Source organism: Meriones unguiculatus, chromosome 16, assembly GCF_030254825.1.
Source record: "Meriones unguiculatus strain TT.TT164.6M chromosome 16, Bangor_MerUng_6.1, whole genome shotgun sequence".
NCBI lineage: Eukaryota > Metazoa > Chordata > Mammalia > Rodentia > Muridae > Meriones > Meriones unguiculatus.
The window spans coordinates 3,658,552-3,680,457 of record NC_083363.1 but is presented as its reverse complement, the minus strand read 5'-3'; the positions used below and the strand labels follow the sequence as shown (position 1 = coordinate 3,680,457).

The 21,906-nt window shown below is 49.6% G+C and overlaps 1 protein-coding gene across 2 annotated transcripts in view; it reads left to right on the top strand.

Moving 5' to 3' along the window:
- Nudt3 (nudix hydrolase 3) overlaps positions 1-21,616 on the top strand; it is a 57,410-nt gene extending 35,794 nt beyond the window's left edge. For both annotated transcript variants that reach the window (XM_021630045.2, XM_021630052.2), the window contains exons 3-5: positions 15,446-15,490; positions 17,084-17,168; positions 20,076-21,616. In XM_021630045.2, the coding sequence (XP_021485720.1) occupies positions 15,446-15,490; positions 17,084-17,168; positions 20,076-20,245 (300 nt within the window). In that variant the 3' untranslated portion in view covers positions 20,246-21,616. The remainder of the gene's footprint in view (positions 1-15,445; positions 15,491-17,083; positions 17,169-20,075) is intronic.
- The last annotated feature ends 290 nt before the right edge of the window (positions 21,617-21,906 follow it).

Below are 21,906 nucleotides of genomic sequence, written 5' to 3'. Positions count from 1 at the left end.
GAGAGGGAAGGGGGACATAGTGGATGAGGGATCCATCAGCTCCTGAGAGTCCATGACCGTGAGAGTAGGACAGAATTCCCGCAGATCTGCACCTTTTTAAGCTTCTCACCAACTGAATGTTGTGTGGCTATTCAGCAAGTAGCCTGTGCCCGTTCTGTCTTGCAGCAAGCCCTGAGCCCCCTGCAAGAAATACAGAAATTACACAGCAGATGTGAGTTTTGCCCTCATTGAGATTAACATCTTATAGGAAGTATAAGGAAACAAAAACTGCAATCTGAAAATTAGTATCTGAAAGAACAGTGAGTGTGGCATGCTGGGGCCTTCCTCTAGGGAAGGTCTGGAGGACTTACATGTTTGTGAATGTGCTAGATCAGAGGGGTTTGTCTGACATCCCCCCCCCCCCCGAGGGAAGTGTTAGGAGGGGGCAGGAACGTGAATGGCAGCTTTTATTTTTCTCTGCAGCAAGATGAGGGTCTCCCATCTCACAGGGTCTGAGATCTAGGTGTGCTCAGGGCAGCTCCTGAGGCCACTGTGGCTTTGTATTTTGCTTGCCTAGACCTGGGCCTCTCAGGACTTTTGTGCGATTCTTTCAAGAGGATGAGGCTGTGGCCCAGTTAAGAGGACCGTGCTGCCCGAGTCTGGTCTAAATCTAGCTGGCTTCCGCCATTTTCACAGTGCCGAAGGCCAAGTGATGTCTGAGCTGTTGCCATGAGTTGTGGAGTCAGGCTGGTACAGGCCTGAAATAAGAGTGATGGCTGGGGCTGGAGAGACGGCTCAGCCGTTAAAGGCGAGGCTCACAGCCAAAAGTATCAAGAGTGCTGCTTGTAGAGAACAGAGAGAAGGGAAGCTGCTCAGAGCTGTGCGCATGCGTCTTCCCGCTTGAGGTTAGCACTTGTGTTGATAGTTCTGTCTTATAGAGCACATTTTGGTTTGATGTCTCTGGAAAGCTCATCTTTTTGTCCTATGGCTGGGTTGTCCCCCCCCCCCCCCCCCCAGTGTGTATGTGTGTATAGTCTACCATACTATCTCACATGTGTGAGTCACAGGACAGGACACAGGAATTAATTACAGTACTCTGCCTGCATGTATGCATACACACCAGCAGAGGGCAGCAGATCTCATTATAGATGGTTGTGGGCCACCATGTGGTTGCTGGGATTTGAGCTCAGGACCTTTGGAAGAGCAGCCAGTCTCTTAACCACTCAGCCATCTCTCCAGCCCCCTTTCTTTTCTTTTTAACATGGTTTCTCTTTGTAACAGCCTTGGCTCTCCTGGAGCTTGCTCTGTAGACCAGGATTAAAGGTGTGTGCCACCAAGCCTAGCTGGTTTAGTCTTTCTTGTCATGCAGGAAATGCAAAACTTTGGCCAAAAGGGAGAGGGGCTGGATCTGAAACTGCCACCTCCCGTTTTTAAGAGCCTTGCCCTTCACATGTCTCGGTGAGCCACGAGTGTTCTCATGGTGATAGAGAACCGGACACAGAGTAGGACATGTGCAGAGCAGGGTGCAGCCAGCTCTCTGCAGCGCTCCCCCGCCCCCGCCCACCCCCACATTGCCCTTCCTGCCATTCCTTGGCTCCTCCGGCCTTTTGCTGTTTGGGCTCACTGCCCAGGTTAGTGGGCTGCCCTTCGACTTACTGCCTTCCCTCACAGTTTTAGCACACTGTTCTGTGCAAAAATAGCTCCCATAGCAGGCTGGACTGTTATCCTCGTTGAAGATTTTCCCCACAGACAGCTTAGAATGTCTGCGTGCTGCAGCGCCCTCCAGGCCGGCCTGCCTCCTGGCACATCCGAGTCCACAGCTGCTTCTCAGTTGTTGCAGCCTTCCTAGCCTGCCCCATGGTGTCTGCCCAGGGTTGATGGTGGCTCCCCTTATCCTGCTTGTACCTTAGGTAAGAACAAGAAAGGACCATAGTGAACTGTTTCTGGGGCAGGAGTAGAGCTCATGCTAGAATGCTGGCTGAGTGGGAGCTGGATCCTAGCTTTCCAACCAACATCATCTCCCCCCGCAACACACGCTCATTACAGTACGAACAAGTCACTCATCTGAGGACTTTTTAAAAATCGATTAGATTGACTTATTAATAGATTGGTAGATTTTAGAGATATGGTCCTGTTGTATAGCCCAAGCTGGCCTTGAACCCAGACCTTTTCTGCTTCACAGCCAATTAAATTACACTAAATTTTTTTTTCTTTTTGATTTTGTTTCTGTTTTTTTGAGATAGGGTTTCTCTGTGTAGCCTTGGCTGTCCTGGACTCACTTTGTAGACCAGGCTGGCCTCGAACTGATAGAGATTCACCTGCCTCTGCCTCCCTGAGTGCTGGGATCACAGGCCACCACGACCAGCTTGCACTGTAAGATTTTAATTGGCTTGTACATCTGTCCCTGCTGAAACGTGAGACTGAGTTAAAGTGAGCAGAGCTGCCAGTGTGTCCAGGACAACGCTGTGGAGCCCGCGGTGGCTCTTTCTGCCACCGTGCCTGTTGATTTCAGAAGGAGCTCGGGGAGGGTGGTATGCCGGTTGCTTGTCTTGCTTTGATAAAATACCTGAGGGGAGTAGCTGGAGGGAGGACGGGTTTATTGTGGCATGAGGGAGGATGTGTGGGCAGGAGCTTGGGGCATTTGGTCATATCGTACCCAGGCAGGAGGCAAAAGATGAATGATGGTGCCGGCTCCCTCTCTCCTGTCATTCAGCCCAAGACTCCAGCTCATGGATGTTGCCACACAGAGTTACAGTGGGCCTTCCGACCTCCATTACCCCAATGTAGGCTATCGCTCACAGGTACGCCAGAGGCTTGTTTGTTAGTGTGGTTAGTGTTAGCCCGATGACAGTCAGCACTGACCGTCACAGGAAAGGAATGCTGCTTGGTGGTGATGTGGGCTGTTCATGGTTGACTAGGCTATGTGGGTTGGTGACAGATGGAGAGCGCTAGAGGGAACTTAGGTAGCAGCGGCAGGAGGACATCACTTAGTGACTTACATCAGCTCCACGGCTCCTTCAGCCCATTAGGGGCTTTTGCAGACAGAGAAAGAAGGCAGGAAAGAACCTCCCAACTCTGTAGCCGCTTGGTCCGTCGCCTCAGTGTAGATGTGACGTCTGTAGACACCTTACCTGTCAGTAAGGTGCTAAGCTGGGCGTGGCGGAGCACACCTGAACCCCGGCATTTGGGAGCAGTGGTCCAATTCATCCTCAGGACACCTGCCTCCAACAAACAAAAGCAAGGAAGGGGAGAGTGGCTGGCGAGGCAGCTCAGTGGGTGAAGTGTGCGCTGTGCAAGCACGAGGACCTGAGGGTGGATCCTGGGACCCCCAGAAATGTAGCACTGAGCTAGGCGTGGCGGTGTTCCCTTTAAACCCAGCACGCAGGGATAGAGACAGGCGGATCTGTGAGTTCCAAGCCAGGCCAGCCAGAGTAACAGGGAGACCTGCCTTTAAAACAAACAGCAGCAGAAACCCACACTGAGAAAGAGGGATTGAGGAGCACACCCGATCTGAGCCTCCGCCTGCCACAACCCCAGGCGTGCATCGCCCACTCACATGGCAGATGCCGTGGACGGTGAGGGGGCCACGGTGGGCCTTTGCACACTCGCAGTGCTGTTCACCGCCCTCCGTGTGCTGAGTGATGATCTAACTCACCTCCTCTCTAGAGTAAATGTGTCATAACTAATACGTTCTCTGGTGCTAATCTTCACAAACTAGAAGAGATTTGTATTTTAGACTTCGAGAGTTAAAACCAGATTTCCCACCCACATAAAATGCGTGGCAGAGCTTCAGAAACAGCTGTGCTTGCTCTCAGACTGTCCTTTGTATTGCATCAAGCTGTCTTGGCCCCTTCCTACTGTGTGCCAGTCACCACCCCCATACCGCTGTGGTCACAGCAACCGCAAACAGCCTCGCACCTTTCTACACTTGTGGAGAAGGCTGTTTTGGCAGGTCAGGAGTTCCTTTTGTCCTCCTTGTAGATGCCAGCTGCTGAGTTACTCGTGGTCACCTGTTAACTGTCAGGCGCCTGCTCTTAGATGTAGAGGGAGGGTGTTGGTATGAGTGCAGCAGGGGCCTGCACAGAGGTGCTCAGACCTGTGGATGGACTGGAGAGAGCCGGTAGCTCTCTCCTAAAGGTGGAAAGGAAGATGCAAATAAAGACAGATACATGGCCCATCTCGCTGGTGTCAGGGGCTGACAAGATGGCTCTTGGCTGCAGAGCCCAGACCTTTGCTGCTAACAGCTACGGGTGACTCCAGTGCCAAGCCTCCTACTAGTAGGCCTCCACATACACACACACTTTGTTGTTGCTTTTGAGGCAGGGTCTCATTGTGTAGTGTTGCCTAGAATGCCCTGTGTAGAATGCCCAGGTTGTTGTGCGCCTGTCCCTGCCACACCTGTCTCTGTGTCCCAAACCATGCCCAGCCATTACATAGCTCTGACTGTCCTGGAACTTACTGTGTGGACCAGGTGGCCCTCAGACTTGCAGAGATCCATGTGTCTCTGACTTCTGGATTCTGGTATTAAAGGAGTGGATCACCACACCTGACATTTTTTTTTTTTAACTAAAAAACAAGCAGGTATCATGCCCTTATCAAATTAGCCAAAATTTAAAAAACCCCTTCTGCTGACGCTAGAGAAGCTAGCACACACTGAGAGCCTGAAGCCCCTGCAAAGAGCTCAGCGAGCATAGTACTCGCTGCACCATGTGAGGACCTCCGTTCTGTCCTCGGCACCCACTGGTATGTGCCTGTCCTCTCGCAGTGCGGAGGGGAAGGCCGGAGGAGCCAGGCCGTACCGGCCGGCCAGCCTAGCCAGTCTGCGAGTTCTGGAATCCCTGAGAGACCCTGTCTCAAAAAACAGAGTGAGAGTGATTGAGAACGCTGGCTGTTGCTCCCCGACCACCACCCACATGCCCTGCATACATGTGCATGCGTGTACCCACACACAGAATCTGTGCTATGTTGGTGCTGGCCTGTCTTCTGCAGTTGTCACATCTGCTTTCCATTTGAGCTTAGCACACGTCTGATGACTGCTGGTTTCCTCCTGCTGTCTGCGTGCTGTCTGCACCTCCTGGGTTTGCAGCTTGGTGACTGCATTTTGTGGAAGATTGTGACTTTGCAGCTGAGCGTGTGAACATTTCACAACATCACCTTGTAGTATCTACTTTGGTAGCATTTGTACTTTAAGAGATTTATTACTTACTTGTATTTGTGACTGTGTGCCGCGTGTATGCAGGTGCTTGTGCAGGGCAGAAGAGGGTGTTGGATCCCCTGCAGCTAGAGGTAGAGGCAGCTGTAAGCTGTCTTAATATGAGTGCTGAGATCTGGCCTTGTGTCTTCTGCAAGAGCAGCAAGTGCTCTCCAGCCCCAGTGTTTGTAGACGGGCTAATTTGTATACCGGCTAGCCTGGTAGCATCTATGGTAGATCAGGCTGACCCTGAATTCACGGAGATCTGCCTGTCTTTGCCTCTTGAGTGCTGGGCTAAAGGTGTATACCACCACACCCAGCCAATTTGTTGTTGTTGGTTTTATTTTTTGAGACAGGGTCTCTGTATATAGCCCCCCTTCATAGGGCTCCACAGAAACCCACCTGCCTCTCCCTTCCAAGTTCAGGTTTAAAGGCAAGTGCCACTAGGCCCCACCTAGTATTTGTGTGTGTGTGTGTGTTTGTCTGTTACAGATTTATTAATTATTATTCATATAGTGTTCTGCCTGCATTTGTGCCTGTATACCAGCAGAGGGCACCAGATTTCATTATAGATGGTTATGAGCCACCATGTGGTTGCTGGGAATTAAACTCAGGACCTTTGGAACAACAGCCATTGTTCTTAACTTCTGAGCCATCCCTCCAGCCCCCAAGCATTTGTTTTTAATGTGGACATTTGGAAACAGAAAAGTAAAAAGAAAATAAATTTTTTTATACTACCAGTAGCATTTTGGTCTGTTTTCTTCTCTGTGAATTTTTGCCTGCTGTAGCCTTTCTTCTCCACCGTCGCCTTCTCAAGGCTTCTCAAATATCAGCTACAGAAGCAAACTGGAAGTTCATTAAAAACACGTAAGAGAGGAGGTGGAAGGCCAGCAAGGTGGCTCAGCAGGTAGGGCACCTGCTTGCAAGGCCGCAACCGGAGTTCTAGCCCTTGGAGTCAAATGGCAGGAAGAGAAAACAACTCATGCAGGTCGTCCTGACCCAACACGTATGCTGTGGTGCACATACACGCGCGCACACGCGCACACACACAAGTAAAAATGTGGAAAGCTATGCTGGGCATGACAGCACACACCTTTCATTCCCATACACAAGAGGTAGAGGCAGATGTATCTCTGTGAGTTCGAGGCCGCCCTGGTCTACAGAGTGAGTTGCAGGTGAGCCAGCGCTACGTAAGCTCTTGCCTAAATATTATTAATTACTATTATTATATAGTTGTGTAAATATTGTGTTATTATCATCATCTTCTCCTCCTCCTCCTCTCCACTTTGCCCTGAATATCCTGAGCTTGAGTGCCTTGCCTCTTTGTTCTCCTTTCTTCCTGGGTAACACAGCTTTCTTTCACCTTACCTGCCCGCTCAGGGCTGCCACTTGCATGGCCAGTGGGCATCCTTCTACCTTCCCCTGCCTGTTCCTCCAACAGCCTTTATTCAGTGTGTGTGTGTGTGTGTGTGTGTGTGTGTGTGTGTGGTTTGTGAGAAACTGTTGGGGTGAAAAGGTGGTCACGCAGGTAAAAAGAGCTGCCTGGGTTCCTGCCCTGGCCTTTGGTGATGGGCTGTGACCTGTGAGCCAGATAAGCCCTTTGTCTCCAGACAAACAAACAGCAACAGTGCAAGAGCAGCAAGTGTCTCTCCAGCCCTGTCACAGCCTGTCACTTCCCTTTGTTCCTTCACTCTAAGCACCTAAGGTACTAATCAGGGCTTTTTTGCTGCTGTCAGTACTTAACTCTTCCCCTGCCTCCCAGTTACAGGGAGGATGAGTTTCTAAATACATTCATTTTGCTAGTTGCCGGACATTGCCAGTAGGTCTTCAGTCCAAGGACGTTACTAAAGGAATTGGCCTAATTTAAAGGTATTATACTTTCAGTAGCACACTTTCAGTGTAAATAACTATCCAAATTATCGTCCAGCCATTTTACAGCTGAAATAGCCAGGTATGGTGGCACATGGCTTTCATACTTGCATTCTGTAAGCAAAGGTAGGTGGATATCTGTGAGTTTGAGGTCAGCCTAGTTCACACAGCAAGGTCCACAACAGCCAGAGCCACATAGACCTTGTACAAAACACCAAAACCAACCAGCCAACCAAAACAGAAGTGAAATGATATATGAGCTGAGAAAGGTGACTCACCCTGGATTCCTAGCCTTCAGGAAGGTGAGGCAGGAGGGTCAGGAGGTCACAGTTATCCTGGGCTATCCCAGAACTCTGTATCAAAAGCTAAATGTAAAAGGACAGAAAAGCTGTCTTTTTACTCAGCTTCTCACACATAATTGAATGCTACCCATTGGTGAGCAGTTAATTCAGTAGCTAAGTACGGAGATTAGGATCTGCTTTTGGGAGTATTGTGCTGTGTTAGGACTAGCTTGTGTTGGACCCTGTTGAGTAGAGTTGAATTACTGGGACAACAGCCAGTCTCCTGTTAAATGAAATGAGTCCAGCAGAGCCTTCCAGAACACTTGTGTTTGCTTTGCCATCCAGCTCCACATTCCAGGAAGGACCTTGAGGCATCAGGAAGGGTGTGCGTGGGTTCCCAGTGACTTCAGCAGACACTAACGGCAGAGCCTCCATGGGCAGGACACTGGGCTTGGACACATGCTCTGCCTGGAAAGCAGTGTTAGCAGCTTTAGCTCACTGAAGTTACAGAGGCAAGCTGCCTAGCAGAGCTTACTACACAGCAAGTAAATTTAGAGTCTCCACTTGTAGCCCGTCCTATAGAGACCTGCATGGTGCGCACAAATGTGTGTGCATTCGGGGCTGTCGGTGGTTCCTCAGCTCTCCACCTTGTGTCCTGGAAAGCGTCTCACTGAGGCCTGTGGGAAGATCCTGGCCTCTAAGCTATTCTGAGCAAACAAGATCCTCTCTCAAAGCGAAAACAGTGGGCAAACCTGAATTTAAACTCAGGAGCTCCCATAAAGGTAGAAGGAGAGAGCCAGGTGTGGTGGCGCACACCTTTAACCCCAGCAATGGGGAGACAGAGGCAGGGGGATCTCGGAGTTTGAGACCAGCCTGGTCGACAGAGTGAGTTCCAGGATAGTCCAGGGTTTCAGAGAAACCCTGTCTCAAGATAATAAAATCTGGTAGAAGAAGAGAACTGACTCCACAGCGGTGTCCTTTGACCTTCATGTGCTGCCGTGTCATGCACACACTAATAATAACATAAATTTAAAAGCCACAAGCATCTGGAAAGAATACTGGATTCTCACACCAGAGCATGAATGCCGAGCAGACATGGGAGTACACAACTCCAGCCATTTGGGAAGTGAAGGCAAGGGGCCAGGGGCCCAGGGTCATCCTTTACTCAGAACAAGTTCAAGGGCAGCTTGGCAGAGTGGTATCACACGGTGCTTTTCACATACACGGAGCCCCGGTTCAGTCCCCAGCACCACACTAACAAAACCCAGCTTTTCCTTGAATGTACAAGAAAGTGTGTGGTTTTAACTTGTGATCCCAGAACCAGGGAGGTAGAGCTTCGAGGATTATGAACTCGAAGACGGCCTCAACTACTTGGCAAGCCCCTGACTCAAAAAAGTCAAGGGCTAGGCTCTAGCCAGCCCTGCGGTTAAGGGCTCCCAAGGGGCACAAGATCTTGCAGAACCACCAAGCAAAGAAAATGAAAAGTGCTGTGATGTAACTTCACTTCTCTTGACTGAGTAGGGAGGGAGTAGGGATTAGCCAACAGTGAGCACTGAGTGTGGAGGAGGACAGAAGTGACGGCAGCCCACGGGAGGGGGTGCTTCAAGTGCCGTCACACAATACTCCCAGTCAGTGGCCTGCTCACTTGTGCTGTTAGCTTTGATCCCGTCTCCCTCTCCAGGTTAGAGACTAGCAAGCTATAGGCCCGAGAAGCTGTGGTCCTCTGTCCTTCGGGCAGCTAGAAAAGGCATCATCACATCCCCGCAGGGTCCCACGAAGAAGAGTGGAGAGCCCTTGCAGCCTCAGTGTGGGGCCATCAGGCCACTCCCCATACAGTCTGTCAGCCAGAGTTAAGTCACAGGGGAGGACAGGAGCAGCTCCCTGCCCAAGTCCCTCAGAGGCCCTGGGCCCAGGGAGAGCTGGGATGGAGCCGAGCTGCAGCTGCTCTGCTGTGATGAAGACCGCTAATAGCATCCAGGATGATGGACAGGTCTGCCTCTCAGTGCTGCAGCAACCCCATGACCATGTGGACACAAGGCCCTGGGACAGTGGCTTTTGTGTTTAGATTTTGTTATTTCTTTTCCCCACATGTATGTAAATGCATCACGTTTGTGAATTATATGCAGAGGCCAGGAATGGGTCTTGGGTCCCCTTGAAACTGGAGTTATTGATGGTTGTGAACCACCATGTAGGTGCTGCGAATCGAACCTGGGTCCTCTGCAAGAACAGCCAGTGCTCATAACTATTCAACTATCTCTCCAGCCCCTTACATTATCTTTATTATGGGGCTAAACAGTGGTAATTTCCTAAAACAGCTAAGTTGAACAGGTCAGTCAAATTTACTAGAGCTGTCTGCATCAGCATAGCCAAAACTGTCCAATGAGGGGAGTCATTGTTTTTGTTTTTGTTTTGTTTTGTTGTTGTTACAGAGAAACCTGTAGAAAATGCCATATGCTGTGAAAAGCAGGTATAAGCCTGAGCAGAAAGAGGGGCAGTGAACAGGGCAGTGGGTGCCCTGTCAGGGCTCCTTACAGCAGAGGGGCAGGCGTACCAGAGGCTTGTTGCTGGGTTTTGTTGTTTGTTTGTTTAAGACAGATTTCTCTGTGTAGCCTTGACTGTCCTGGACTCACTCTGTAGACCAGGCTGGCCTCTAATTCAGAGATCCACTTGCCTCTGCCTCCCTGAGTGCTGAGGTTAAAGGCCTGTGTAACCACACCTGGCTATGGTAGTTTTAACAACAACAATAATATTATTATTTCTGGGGCCTGCAAGATGGCTGCAGGCACAAAGGCTGTCAAGTCTGACAGCTGTGTTTAACCTTCTGATGCACATGGAAGAAGAGAACTTACTCCCAAAGTTGTCCTCTGACCTTCACACGTGTTGTGGCTTGTGCATATGCACAAAATAAATAAGAAATATAAATGTGGGGGCTGGAGAGATGGCTCAGAGGTGAAGAGTATTGGCTGCTCTTCCAGAGTTCAATTCCCAGCACCCACATGGCAGCTCACAGCTTTCTGGTCTGTAACTCAAATTCCAGTGGATCTGACTCACTCACACAGACATATATGCATGCCAAACACCAAATATATATAAAATAAATAAATTTAAAAAGAAATATATTTTTAAGGTACCAAATTACATGTTAATATTTGATAATGGCTAGCTAGTGGCAATAGAAATATTTTACTAATGTCCCTTTTTTGGAGGTGGGGTTTTCCTGTGTAGCCTTGGGCATCCTTTGTAGACCAGGCTGACCTCAAACTCTCAGAGATCTGCCTGCCTCTGCCGCCATGAGTCCTCGGAATAAAAGTGTGAGCCCTTTGCCCAGTGAAATTTTCCTTATTTAAAAAAGAGTTTTGTTTTGTTTTGTTAATGTGTATGTCCCTACATGAATGTGTGTGTGTGCCATATGAGTACCTATGGGGACGAGGAGGCACGTGACCCCTTAAAACTGGAGTTGGAAGTAGTAGTGAGCTTCCTGCTGTGGGTGCGAGAAGCAAACCTAGGTCCTCTGTAAAAGCCGATGTGCTTCTAACATCTGAGCTCTCTCTCTAGCCCTGTTCTCCCTTTTGCTGTTGAAAATACTTAGTTTTAAGTAAAAACCTTGTGGATTGTTTCTGCTGGCCTCTGCTGGCCTTCCTCCATTTCTAGGTACCCTCAGTGTGGTCCTTGTCCTGTGTCGAGTGTTTGATGACCACACACTGTTTGTGGGTGTCCTCCTGCCGGCCCTTACATTAGAGCTGGCCCCAGGGGCTCCTCCTGGGACTGAGCTTTCTGCATGTACAGGGAGCTTCAGCACACCGTCCTTAATCTCCCACAGAAAACTAGCTGCCCTTGAATGAAGGAAGAAGGGGCTTTTCAGCACGGGGAAAGCGCTCCTTGCTAGAGCTCACTTCCACCCTGTCTTCTCCAGTCCAAGGTTGGCCACTTGAGCGTCAGCAGCTTCGGTCACAGCTTTATGTTGGTGTCTCACTGGTGGTTTTGGCCTTCACTTTAGGGTCACAAGGTAACTGCAGTAGCTCCAGGTTTCAGGTCCCTGCTGGACGGGCCAGAAGTATAGTGTTTCTTTTTGTCCACTCTGTCTATTGGGTAGGAAATCTTCCCCACAAGTCCCCAAGAGATATCCTCCTAGGAACTTTTGACCCGAATTGGGTCCCATGAAGCACCCCTGAGCCCATGCTCGCTGCGTACTATGCTCAGGCATACCTTCCCCAGTTGAGCCACATTGTACAATTGGACAGAATCTGGGTGCCCTGGTAGTGAGGGGTGTTCCTGCAAGTAGGGTGCCATCTGTGCCTGCCAGACACCTACCGTGAGGGAAAGAGCCATTTGGGAAGAGCTGGTCCACCTGGGTGCTAAAGCAGGACTCCTTGTGGCACTAGGCCTGCGTGGCCCGCCACTGCCTCGCCTGGGTTGTGTAGCCACATGGCCTTTTCAGACTCAGGGCTCTGAACAGTTCTTCCTCAAGCAGAAACAGACACAAGTTTCTTTTGTTTTGTGTCTTTTTTTTTTTTTTTAAAGGGTTTTCAAGTTGGGTGTGATGGTGCAAGCCTTTGATCCCAGCACTGAGACAGAGGCAGGATGATCTCTGTGAGTTAGTTTCAGCACAGACAGATTAATAGAAAGAACCTGCCTCAAACAAGTAATAATAATAACAAATAGTCGATTTTGCTCACTAGGTAGAAAATACTAGAATGGACACAGTGTCCTTGTTTGGTGGGCTCACACTTGGCTGCTTTTGCACTATTGAGAATTAAACTTCAGGCCGCCACATGTTGGACCAGCATTCTGCACTCTCTCTGTGCTCTCTTGTCGTGGGTGATGGAGGGCAGAGCCCTACCAGTGTGAAGAGTGTCATTTACTAGAGACTCCTTCTGGATCAGAGTTTGACCTAAAGATGATGGATCAAGTGTGCACTGATGGAACTGAATTTGCACACGTCCAAGTCAGATGCCCGAGGCAGGTGCTGCCAGATGCTGCTTTGGCGCCTGTCCCAACCTGCATCGAGGTCATGTGGGTGGTAAAAATACCCGCATTCACACTGCGGCAGCCCTCGAGACTGCGCAGTTGAGAGTTGCCCTCTGGGAACTGAAAACATGAGCTAACGGATAGGAGTGGTTCCAGAGGATCCTGCCGTGAAGAGCCCTCCTCCGCCAGCCTCCGGCTGCACCGCAGTCTGTCTGTCCGTACCGCAGTCTGGCTGTCTGCACTGCAGTCTGGCTGTCCGCACTGCTGTCTGGCTGTCTGCACTGCTGTGTGTGTTGCTAGGGATCACACCCAGTCCTCCTGCTACACATACCAAGAAGCCCTTCAGCCCTCCTTTTTCTTGTCTTCGTTGTTGTTGCTGTTTTTTGGCAGGGTGACCCAGGTTGTCCTCAAACTCAAGATAATCCTCCTGCCTCAGTCTCCTAAGTGCTGGAATTCCAGGCATGGGTCACTGTGCCTGGCCTCTGACATTTCTTTAAGGGAATTTCCTCTAAGAAACTAAGTTCCAGCTTTTAAAGCTGGTAAATAGGAGAGTGTTTCTGTGTTCTTATTTGTTTGGGTTTGCTTGCTTGTTTGAGACAAGGTCACACCGTGTATCCCTGGCTGGCCTCAAGCTCAAGAGCTAGATCTGCCTGCCTCTGCCCCTCAGTGCTGGGATTAATGGCCTGAGCCAGCATGCCTGCTGTAGCTCTGCTTTTAATTGGAGAATTGGTGGTGGGCGTACTATGCCCCACTAGTTTAAAAGTAAAGTAAAGGGAGAAATAAACTGTTAACTTTTATAAGTTGAAGATTAAAGTGAGGATTTTTCTATGCAGTGACAGCACTTTTTGAGCTGTACTACACTTACAAGAACATCTGTGTCATTCTGAAAGATGCTTTTCTGTGATTTCCAACTGCTCCTGACAAAGCGAGCCATTCCTGTTGTTGCCCAATGCAGAAATTACTGTGGTTACATTCAGAGCTGACCCTGCTGATGAGTGCTTTTCTAGCATGCCTGAGACTCTGGGTCCCATCTCCTCGACACACAAGCTAGAGGATCATGCCTATGACCCCAGCATGTGGGAGGTGGAGGCAGGAGGGTCAGAGTTCAAGGTTATCTCAGCTATACAGGGCCAGCCTGCATGGGCTAAATGAGTCCCTGACTTAAAAAGTTACTGTTTGCCTTGTCAAAATTGTAAGTTGAGGGGCTAGAGCGGTGGCTTGGTAGTTAAGAGCCGTGTTGGGCTTGCAGAGGAGCGTGTTTCAGCTTCCCAGCGCCTGCTTGGCAGCTCACAAGAGTCTGTACTGTAACTCCATCAGAGCTGACCCCTCTTCTGACCTGCAGGCACTAGGCACTGCACGTGCTGCAAAGACATGCAGGCAAGTGTTCATGTACATAAAAATAGTAAACAGGCCTTTTTTAAAGATCACAGGTTGGTTTGTACTTTTAATTTGGAGCTCATTCCCATTGCTAAGTTTTTGACTTGAAGAAAAGTGTATATTAACAGATGGTGGCCGCTGGGGAGAGCACACCGCACATCAAGTGATGGCTTCTGTAGTTCCCCTACCCAAGGTAGAGGCCTGTGGCTTGTGTTCAGGCTGCCTGGGAGCAAGGCAGAGAATGAGTTGGCTTTCTAGTTAGGCTTGCCAAGAGCACAGCTTTGTTCAGGCCATTCCCTGGCTAGCTCATGAAATAGCTGACTTGGAAGAAAAATCTTTGTTGGAAATGCAAGAGAAGCAGTTTGTATAACACAAGAATACCAAAAGCCACCATAGGTGAATGGATAGAAAAGAATAGACTTGAGACAGTTAACAGGTTAATTTCAAAATACAAGTCACCCAGGAATCTTGTTGTTTTGTTTGTTTTGTTGAGACAGGGTCTCCCTAGGTGGAGCTTGCTGTTGTGGAACTGTGTAGACCAGGCTGGCCTGGAACTCACAGAGATCTGCCTGCCTCTGCCTCCTGAGTGCTGGGATTACAGGCGTGCCACCATCGCCAGGCTGGAATCTAATCTAGTCCTTTAAAAATCAGTCTTTTTTTTGTTTCTCTTAAGAATTTTAGAAAACACGCCTAGAGAGCGGGCTCAACAGTTAAGCATGCAAGGTCTTCCAGAAGACCCGAGTTTGGTTCCCAGAACACACCACACACACACGCACAACACACACACACACACACACACACACACACACCATATAGACATAAATTAAAAAGTTTTAAGTGAATAAACAACTGTATAAAGAGGTGGGAGATGTGGAAACCAAAGTAACATAGTGGAAGAAGAGTTAGAAGTGGAAACTGCTCTGGACTTGGGAAAGCCAGTGAATTGGAATGAAGTGAAATGTTCATTGCTCATGAACCCAAACAGCAATCAGAAGGGCCTTGGACAGAAAGAGTGTGTATTAAGAGTATGGAAGCGGTGTTGGGTGGTCGAGGCAGAAGTAGGCGGATCACTGAGTTCGAGCCCAGGCTGGTCTACAAAGTGAGTCCAGGACAGCCAGGGCTACACAGAAACCCTGTCTCGAAAAACAATCAAAAAAGAAAAACAACAACAAAAATAAAGAGCATGCTGCATGCGCTCTGCATCACTTTGTTAGCGTCCATCAGATGCCCGTCACTAGGAGAAGCGTGTGGTGGTGTTTCATTGCCTGGCTGTTTGCTGGGTCCTGAGGCTTCTGGACTCTGTTGCGGCCTCTTGTACACAGGCAGCCAAGGACATATCAGTTCACATTTTGCTGTCTGTCTTGGACCATGTTTGTACCCCAACCCGGGCATTGCTGTCCCTCTGTCATTCACCTTGTTTCCTGGCTCAGCATGTAATTGTGGCATGGTGAATAAATGAATTATCAAAATGTTTTTGGTATATCTTCACTGGCCTTCATGAGTCAACTGTTTGGCAAACTCTTCAGGAGTGAGAAAGAGTGGAGAGACATGAAGGGACTCTCCTGCGACCACTCTGGTTGTGACATCCCCTGGAGCTGGAGTTCCAGGCAGTTGTAAGTCACCAGACATGGGTGCTGGGCCCCAAAAAGGTCTTCTGGAAGAGCAGCCCGTGCTCTTAGACACTGAGCCATCCCTGCAGCCCCCACACCCCTATTTACAAGACTATGGGAAAGCTCTGGGCAACGTGGCAACTCACTGTGTTCATTCTTCCTCCTTTCAGGCTGGAGTAAAAGGGACATTGGGAAGATTAGTTGGAATTTTTGAGGTAAGTCTGTTACGTCTGTTCCCTTTGTTCTAAGACTCATTAATAGCCATGTTGTCCTGATCTTGGAAGGGGCCTGTGTGTCTCCCTGAATGTCAGAACGGGCAGCACAGTAGACTAACATTCTCTGCTTTTCTTTTTCTTCTTTCTTCTTTCTTTCCAGATAGGTTTTCTTTGTGTAATAGCTATGGCTGTTCTGGACTTGCTCTGTAGATTACACTGGCCTCAAACTCACAGAGATCCACCTGCCTCTGCTTCCTCAGTGCTGGGATTAAAAACATACACTGTCCCACCCAGCCTCGGCTTTTTTTGTTTTGTGTTTATATGGATTCACGTACATGGCTGGAGCCCCGAGGACAGCTTCACGTGTCGTTCCTTAGAAGCCATCTACCTCATTTTTTGAGAAAGGGCCTCTTACTGCCATGCTACCCTCCTCTTCCAAGGTGAGAGGAAAGTAGAATAAAGACCGGAAGAGTGCGTGTAAAAGGAGGTTTCAGGAGATAAAAAATGGGAACAGAGCCAGGCATACTGGCTCACGTCTGTAGTCTCAGCACTCAGGAGGCAGAGGCAGGCAGATTGCTGTGAGTTCAAGGCCAGCCTGCTCTACAAAGCAAGTACAGGACAGTCAACGCTACACAGAAAAACCCTGTCTCGGAAAACCAACACCCCTTCCCCCACCCCCCAAAAAAAGAACTGGGAACAGAGAGGCGCAGGATTAGTGGAGTCAGGATGCAGGCCTGGGGCTAACCAGATGGGCTAGGTTGGTCCCAGAGACCCCCCCCCCCCCCGCTCTCCTACCCCAGTGCTGAGATTCCAGGCTTAACCTCTGTGCCCAGCTTCTTATTACGTGGGTTCTGGAGTTAAACTCTGGCCCCAGAAATGTAGTTTATGCCCTTCCTGCCATTCCTCCTGCTCTTCCAAGGTGAGAGTAGACAGGAAGAGAAGATGTAAAAGGAGGTTTTAGGAAATAAGAAATGGAAGTGTAGAGGTCAGTAGGGAGAAAGTACACAGGCCTTACTCAACTCACTTTGATGATAGTGGTGCATACCCACAGTCTGTGCACTCCCTTTCCTCCAAGGCACCATATTCTTGTGACATTGTGATTAGCGAAAGAAGGAAAAGAGTGTAAAGCTTGGACCTGAAGAGTCTATTAAGAGTGCTTGCCGGCTGGGCATGTTGGCACACACCTGTAGTCCCAGCACTGGGAGACAGAGGAAGGAGGGTCTCCCTGAGTTCACGGGCAGAGTGGTGTACACAGCAGGTTCTAGGACAGTGAAGGCTGCACAGTGAGACCCTGTCTCAGAAATAAAAGAAAGCATTTGCCGTTTTCACAGAGGACCCACACCTACCTCTAAGTCCAGCTCCAGAAGATCAGACACCTTTCTCTGGGCTTCATGGGCATATGCACACACATATTTAAAAAGAGAAGAAATCTGTCCAAAGGGCGTGCCCTCTCTATTCTGGTGGAAACCCCTTTGGGCAAGCGGCAGAAGCAGAGGGCATCATGTCCAGGCTCCCTGGGCGGTGCATGGGATTGTATGTTGAAGCATCTTAGCCCACTAAGGAGAACCTCTCCCTGTTCTCTCTGCCCTTCAGAACCAGGAGAGGAAGCACAGGACGTACGTGTACGTACTTATTGTCACAGAGGTGCTGGAAGACTGGGAAGACTCGGTGAACATTGGTGAGTCCCCACAGGGCATGGGGCAGCTCCCTCAGTCGTGCCCAGCCAGGAGCTGGCTAGGAGCGATGCTGTGAGGTATGCTGGGTAAGCCAGCACACACATACTAACGCCTAGGACATTAGTATATGGAGGTCTAATAAGAAGCTGGGGCTGGGAATAGGGCCACAAAAAGTAGAAATATTTCTAAGATAAAATCGCATCCTCCCCAAAATGGCTCTACTGCTATACTTTTCAGATAAAGATGTTTATGTTTTGTACCTGTCTGTCCTTGTCACTCAGCTTGGCAGGAGCCACACCTGGTTTTTAGGGTTCCCTTGCTTTTTAGTGCCCAGACTAGCCTTTCCTTGCTTCTCAGCATTATTCAGTGTTAATTCCAGTGAGAGCATCTAAAGCGCAAGAACTGAGCCCCTGAGCCTCGTCACTGTGTCTCACGTGGCTGCTCTCGACTCCTGCCTAGCCTCCGGAGTGCTGAAGGGGCAGCAAGCCCCAGCCCACCCAGCTCCCCATTGCCTCTGCTGGTGAAAATGTGGGTCTGAAATGTAGATCACAGTGATCAGAGCTGCATTTGTCTCTGGTCTACAAAGTGAGTTCAGGACAGCCGGGCTCCACAGAGCTAGGGGCTAAGGCTAGCACTGTGCTTCTGTGGCAAAGCTCTGACCCTATGCAGACGTTCTGGTTCTTTTCTCCGTGCTCTGGAGGGGCCAGCTGTGTTGTGGGAAGCTCTGCAGTGGCAGAGCTGGAAGCCCCCCTGGGGGTTAAAGCAAACAGCGGGACCAAGCTGTGTCTTTTCTTAGAGCCTGAGGTTTTAGCTTGGTGCTAGAGCATTTGCCCATTACACATTAAGGCCCAGGTCCTGTCTACACACATGCAACCTGTCTATATATAGACATATGTGCCAAGATAGATATAAATTTTAAAATGCCATTATTTATAAATGCTGAAATGGCAGGCTATCGGCATCCCTGATAAGGGAATGGTTAAATGCCAGCAGTGTGGTCTGATACATGGCTTGGGGCCTAGCTCTTTTGCTGTTACTGTTTTTATTTTTTTGAGACAGGGTTTCTCTGTGTAGCCTTGGCTGTCCTGGAGCTCACTCTGTAGACCAGGCTGGCCTCGAACTCACAGAGATCCTCCTGCCTCTGCCTCCCGAGTGTTGGGATTAAAGGTGTGCATCACTGCCCGGCTGGGGCCTCACTCTTAAATCAGGCTTTCTCTTTAAATATTTCTCCCTTTTTATGTTTATGGATGTCATGTCTGTGTGTATGTCTGTGCACCTCATACATGTCTAATGCCCACAGAACCAGAAGAGATGCCCTCAAACCAGAGTTAAGGAGAGTCGTGGGCCACCATGGGCGCTAGTAGCTGAAGGCAGGTCCTCTGGAGGGATGGCTAGAACCACTGACCTGTCTCTTAATCCCCAAGTTTCATTTTTATAATACAAAAATTTACTTAAGAAACAATACAAAATTTAAAAGAACCAACTCTAATTAAAAAAATTTACCCCTTGGTGGCTGGAGGTTAATGGTCATGGCTATTCTTCCAGAGGACGTAGGCCAGATTCCAGAGTCCATGTGGTGGCTCACAGCTTCCTGTAATTAATCCTCAAAGCAGATTAGGAAGTCAGGCCTATTCACTCTCCATCTTACAGATGAGGACATGGAGCATGAGGGTTTGTGACTTGACCGAGGCTCCCCAGTTCATTGGAGCCAGTGATCTGCTTGGAGTCTAGCATGCTGACTTGATGGCCTTGCTGCTGGCCCTGCTGGCTGTATTACCTGCTTTTCTGTACTGTTGAGAGGACAGTGTCCATCACTGAGCTCACTCCGGCTCTGCTTCTCCAGTCTGAAGCAGTCATATTGTGCTTCCCAGAGAGCTAGAAGAGGGTGTTTATATGAGCAACACAAGCCGGTCATGGTAGTGTGCACCTTTAGTCCCAGCACTCGGGAGGCAGAGGCAGGACAATCTGAGTTCAAGGCCAGCCTGGTCCACACAGCAAGTTCCAGACAGCCAGGGCTACACAGAGAAACCTGTCTCAAAAAATAAAACAAAACATGAATTTTAATAAAAGTTGACTCAAAGTAGTGATTTGTTAGGTTTCATGTTTTTTTTTGTTGTTGTTGTTGTTGTTTTTTCTTTTAAAATAATAATTTATTTATTTTTATGTATACAATGTTCTGTCTGCATGCAGGCCAGAAGAGGGCGCCAGATCTCATTATAGATGGTTGTGAGCCACCATGTGGTTGCTGGGAATTGAGCTCAGGACCTCTAGAAGAGCAGCAGGTGCTCTTAACCTCTGTGCCGTCTCTCCAGCCCTGTATTTTCTTTTTCTAAATGAGCATGTGTGGCGTCTGTGTCGTAGAAGCGTGCCACTGCATGAGTGCGGAGTCAGAGAGCACTGTGGAGTCAGTTCAGCGCTCGGACCCAGTGTACCAGGCTAATAAAAGGATAGCAGGTTATAAGTCAGCCTCCATGACCCTGGCAGTTGACGCTGGTTAATGTTTGCCAAAGGTGAGGAGGATGGACCTGCCTTGGAGATGCAGGCCGATGGTGCTCAGAGCCCTGGAGAAGCTGCTGTGAGCAGTCTTTAATCTGGGGCCCCAGACCAGCCGGGCACTGCAGTGGGCTCTGCAAAATATTGGAACCATGTGGAGTCTGGCTTTGCTTCTGTAAGGAACAAAGCACGCTGAGAAGCACTGCTCTGGGGTGTGGGCTGAGGCAGGCTCTCTTGTAGCCCAGGCTGGCCTTGGGTTCCCTGTGTAACCAAGGATGACCTTCAGCTCCTGATCCTCCTGCCTTCCAGAGTGCTAGGGTCACAGGCCCCGCAGTGGCCACAGAGCCTGCTGCCTGCTCTCGGGATGGTCCTCAGTGCTTCTGCCTGTGCTCAGTTCTTCCCTCTTCTCCCCGCAGGAAGGAAGAGAGAGTGGTTTACAATAGAAGAGGCCATAAAGGTGCTGCAGTGTCACAAGCCTGTGCAGGCGTCCTACTTTGAGACGCTGCGGCAAGGCTACTCCGCCAACAATGGCACCCCTGTTGTGGCCACCGCCACGTACTCCAGCTCCATGTCAGGCATCAGATGACTGCAGACTTCCTGTCAGAGCAGGAGAGGGGAAACCAGACTGAACTGTGGCTCTCCTCACCACCCCCTCACCTTCCTACGCCTCCTTTCACCATGGTGGGCAGTGGAGAGGGTACACTGAGGTGCCGCTGTGGGATGTGGAGTGAGGCGGGTGGGGTGTGGCATGGTGGGAACTTTTTCTCTTTTTCCTGAGGGTGGGGACTGGGGTGTAACTCCTGAGTACTTTCCTGCATGCTCCGTTCCTCCCTTGCTCACCCTGCCCTCCGAGAGAGGGAACCCACTCTCCCCTTGGGTTCTGAAGCGTGCCCATTTGCCTCATCCCAGCCTGGCCAGATATTTTCTCTGATTTTTTTTTTCCATTAAAAGAAATCCATGTGAGATGAACCTTTCTAAGAATCTGTCCTGTAACGTGCTGTTGAGTCCCGTAGGTTGGCCACGTTCCCCTCAGGATGCATTTGTCCACGCATTATATTCTGACATACGGTATGTAAATAAGTGGCTTAGAAAGAGGGTCTTAACTGTTCAGTTTTTCAAGTTTTGTTTTTTCTTTTTTCATTTTTTTTATTCCAGATATTTCTGGGTTTAACCCCTTCCCCCCTTTACATGTTTGTTTCAACGCTAGTGAGTAAGTAAGCAGGCTTCCCTGTCCTCCATTCCCAGCTATGGCAGGCTTAGCCACCTTCCTCACGCTCCTGGGACCCTGGCCTTGTCTAGGCTGTTCCCATGCCAAGGAAAACAGAAGGGAACCTGTTTTCTTTTCTGTTACCAAGCCTGGAGAAGCAGTGACAAAAACTGAACTCTGCCCTCTATGCCCACAGTCAGCTTTAAACTGGACACCTTCACTGTCCCAGAGACTGGGCCGTCAGGCACCGCGTCTGCCCTGCTGCCTGGGAATTTTCCCGTAATGCTATTTATTGCTGACATGGCCTCTCCTACCCTTGTATGCCTTACTCCACGCTGGCCTGGATATGGCCCCATGCTCCGCAGCCATCCTGTGCAGTGCCGTCCCTGTGCTGAGAGGCCCCACCGAGGCCTGAGCATGCGCCAGGGGCTCACCCAGAGCGTGCTCAGTGCCCAGTGTGGAAGGCCATCTGTAGAGGGGCCGCTGTGACCCCTGGCTTGCTTCAGGCTCCTGTCACTGTTTCATACAGGTTTTGTGCTGAACTCATCTGCCAGTTGTGGTGTTTAGTTGGGAAGTAAAGGGTCTCGGAAAGAGCCTTCAGCAAGGGGGGGTGAGAGGGAACTGACTCCTGGCTTAGCGTGGGAACTTGGTACTCTTTGTGGCATTGCCTATGTTGAAACGTAGCCAAGATGTGACGTTAAAATAGTACTTCTCTTTATTTAAAAACTAATAAATACTCAAACTTTGAAACATTTTTTGCTCTTTGCTCCACTTAAGAGATATATGTGGTGACCCGCGCCAACAGCGTTCAACACTTTTTGGGTATCAACTGGTAAACTTTAAGTCGTACACTTGTCATTTGTTGAAACACCGGTTTCCGCCAAGTGTGGGTGGGTGGGGTGGCAGGGCAGTCATGGAATGCTCTCAGACTTCGGGGCAGCACCTGTGGACTTGAACCAGAGACTAGCTTGCTCCGGAGTGTCCCGCTTGTCAAGTAAAGCAGCCTGACTCTGCCTGGCAGGAAGCAGCTGTGTGGAGGA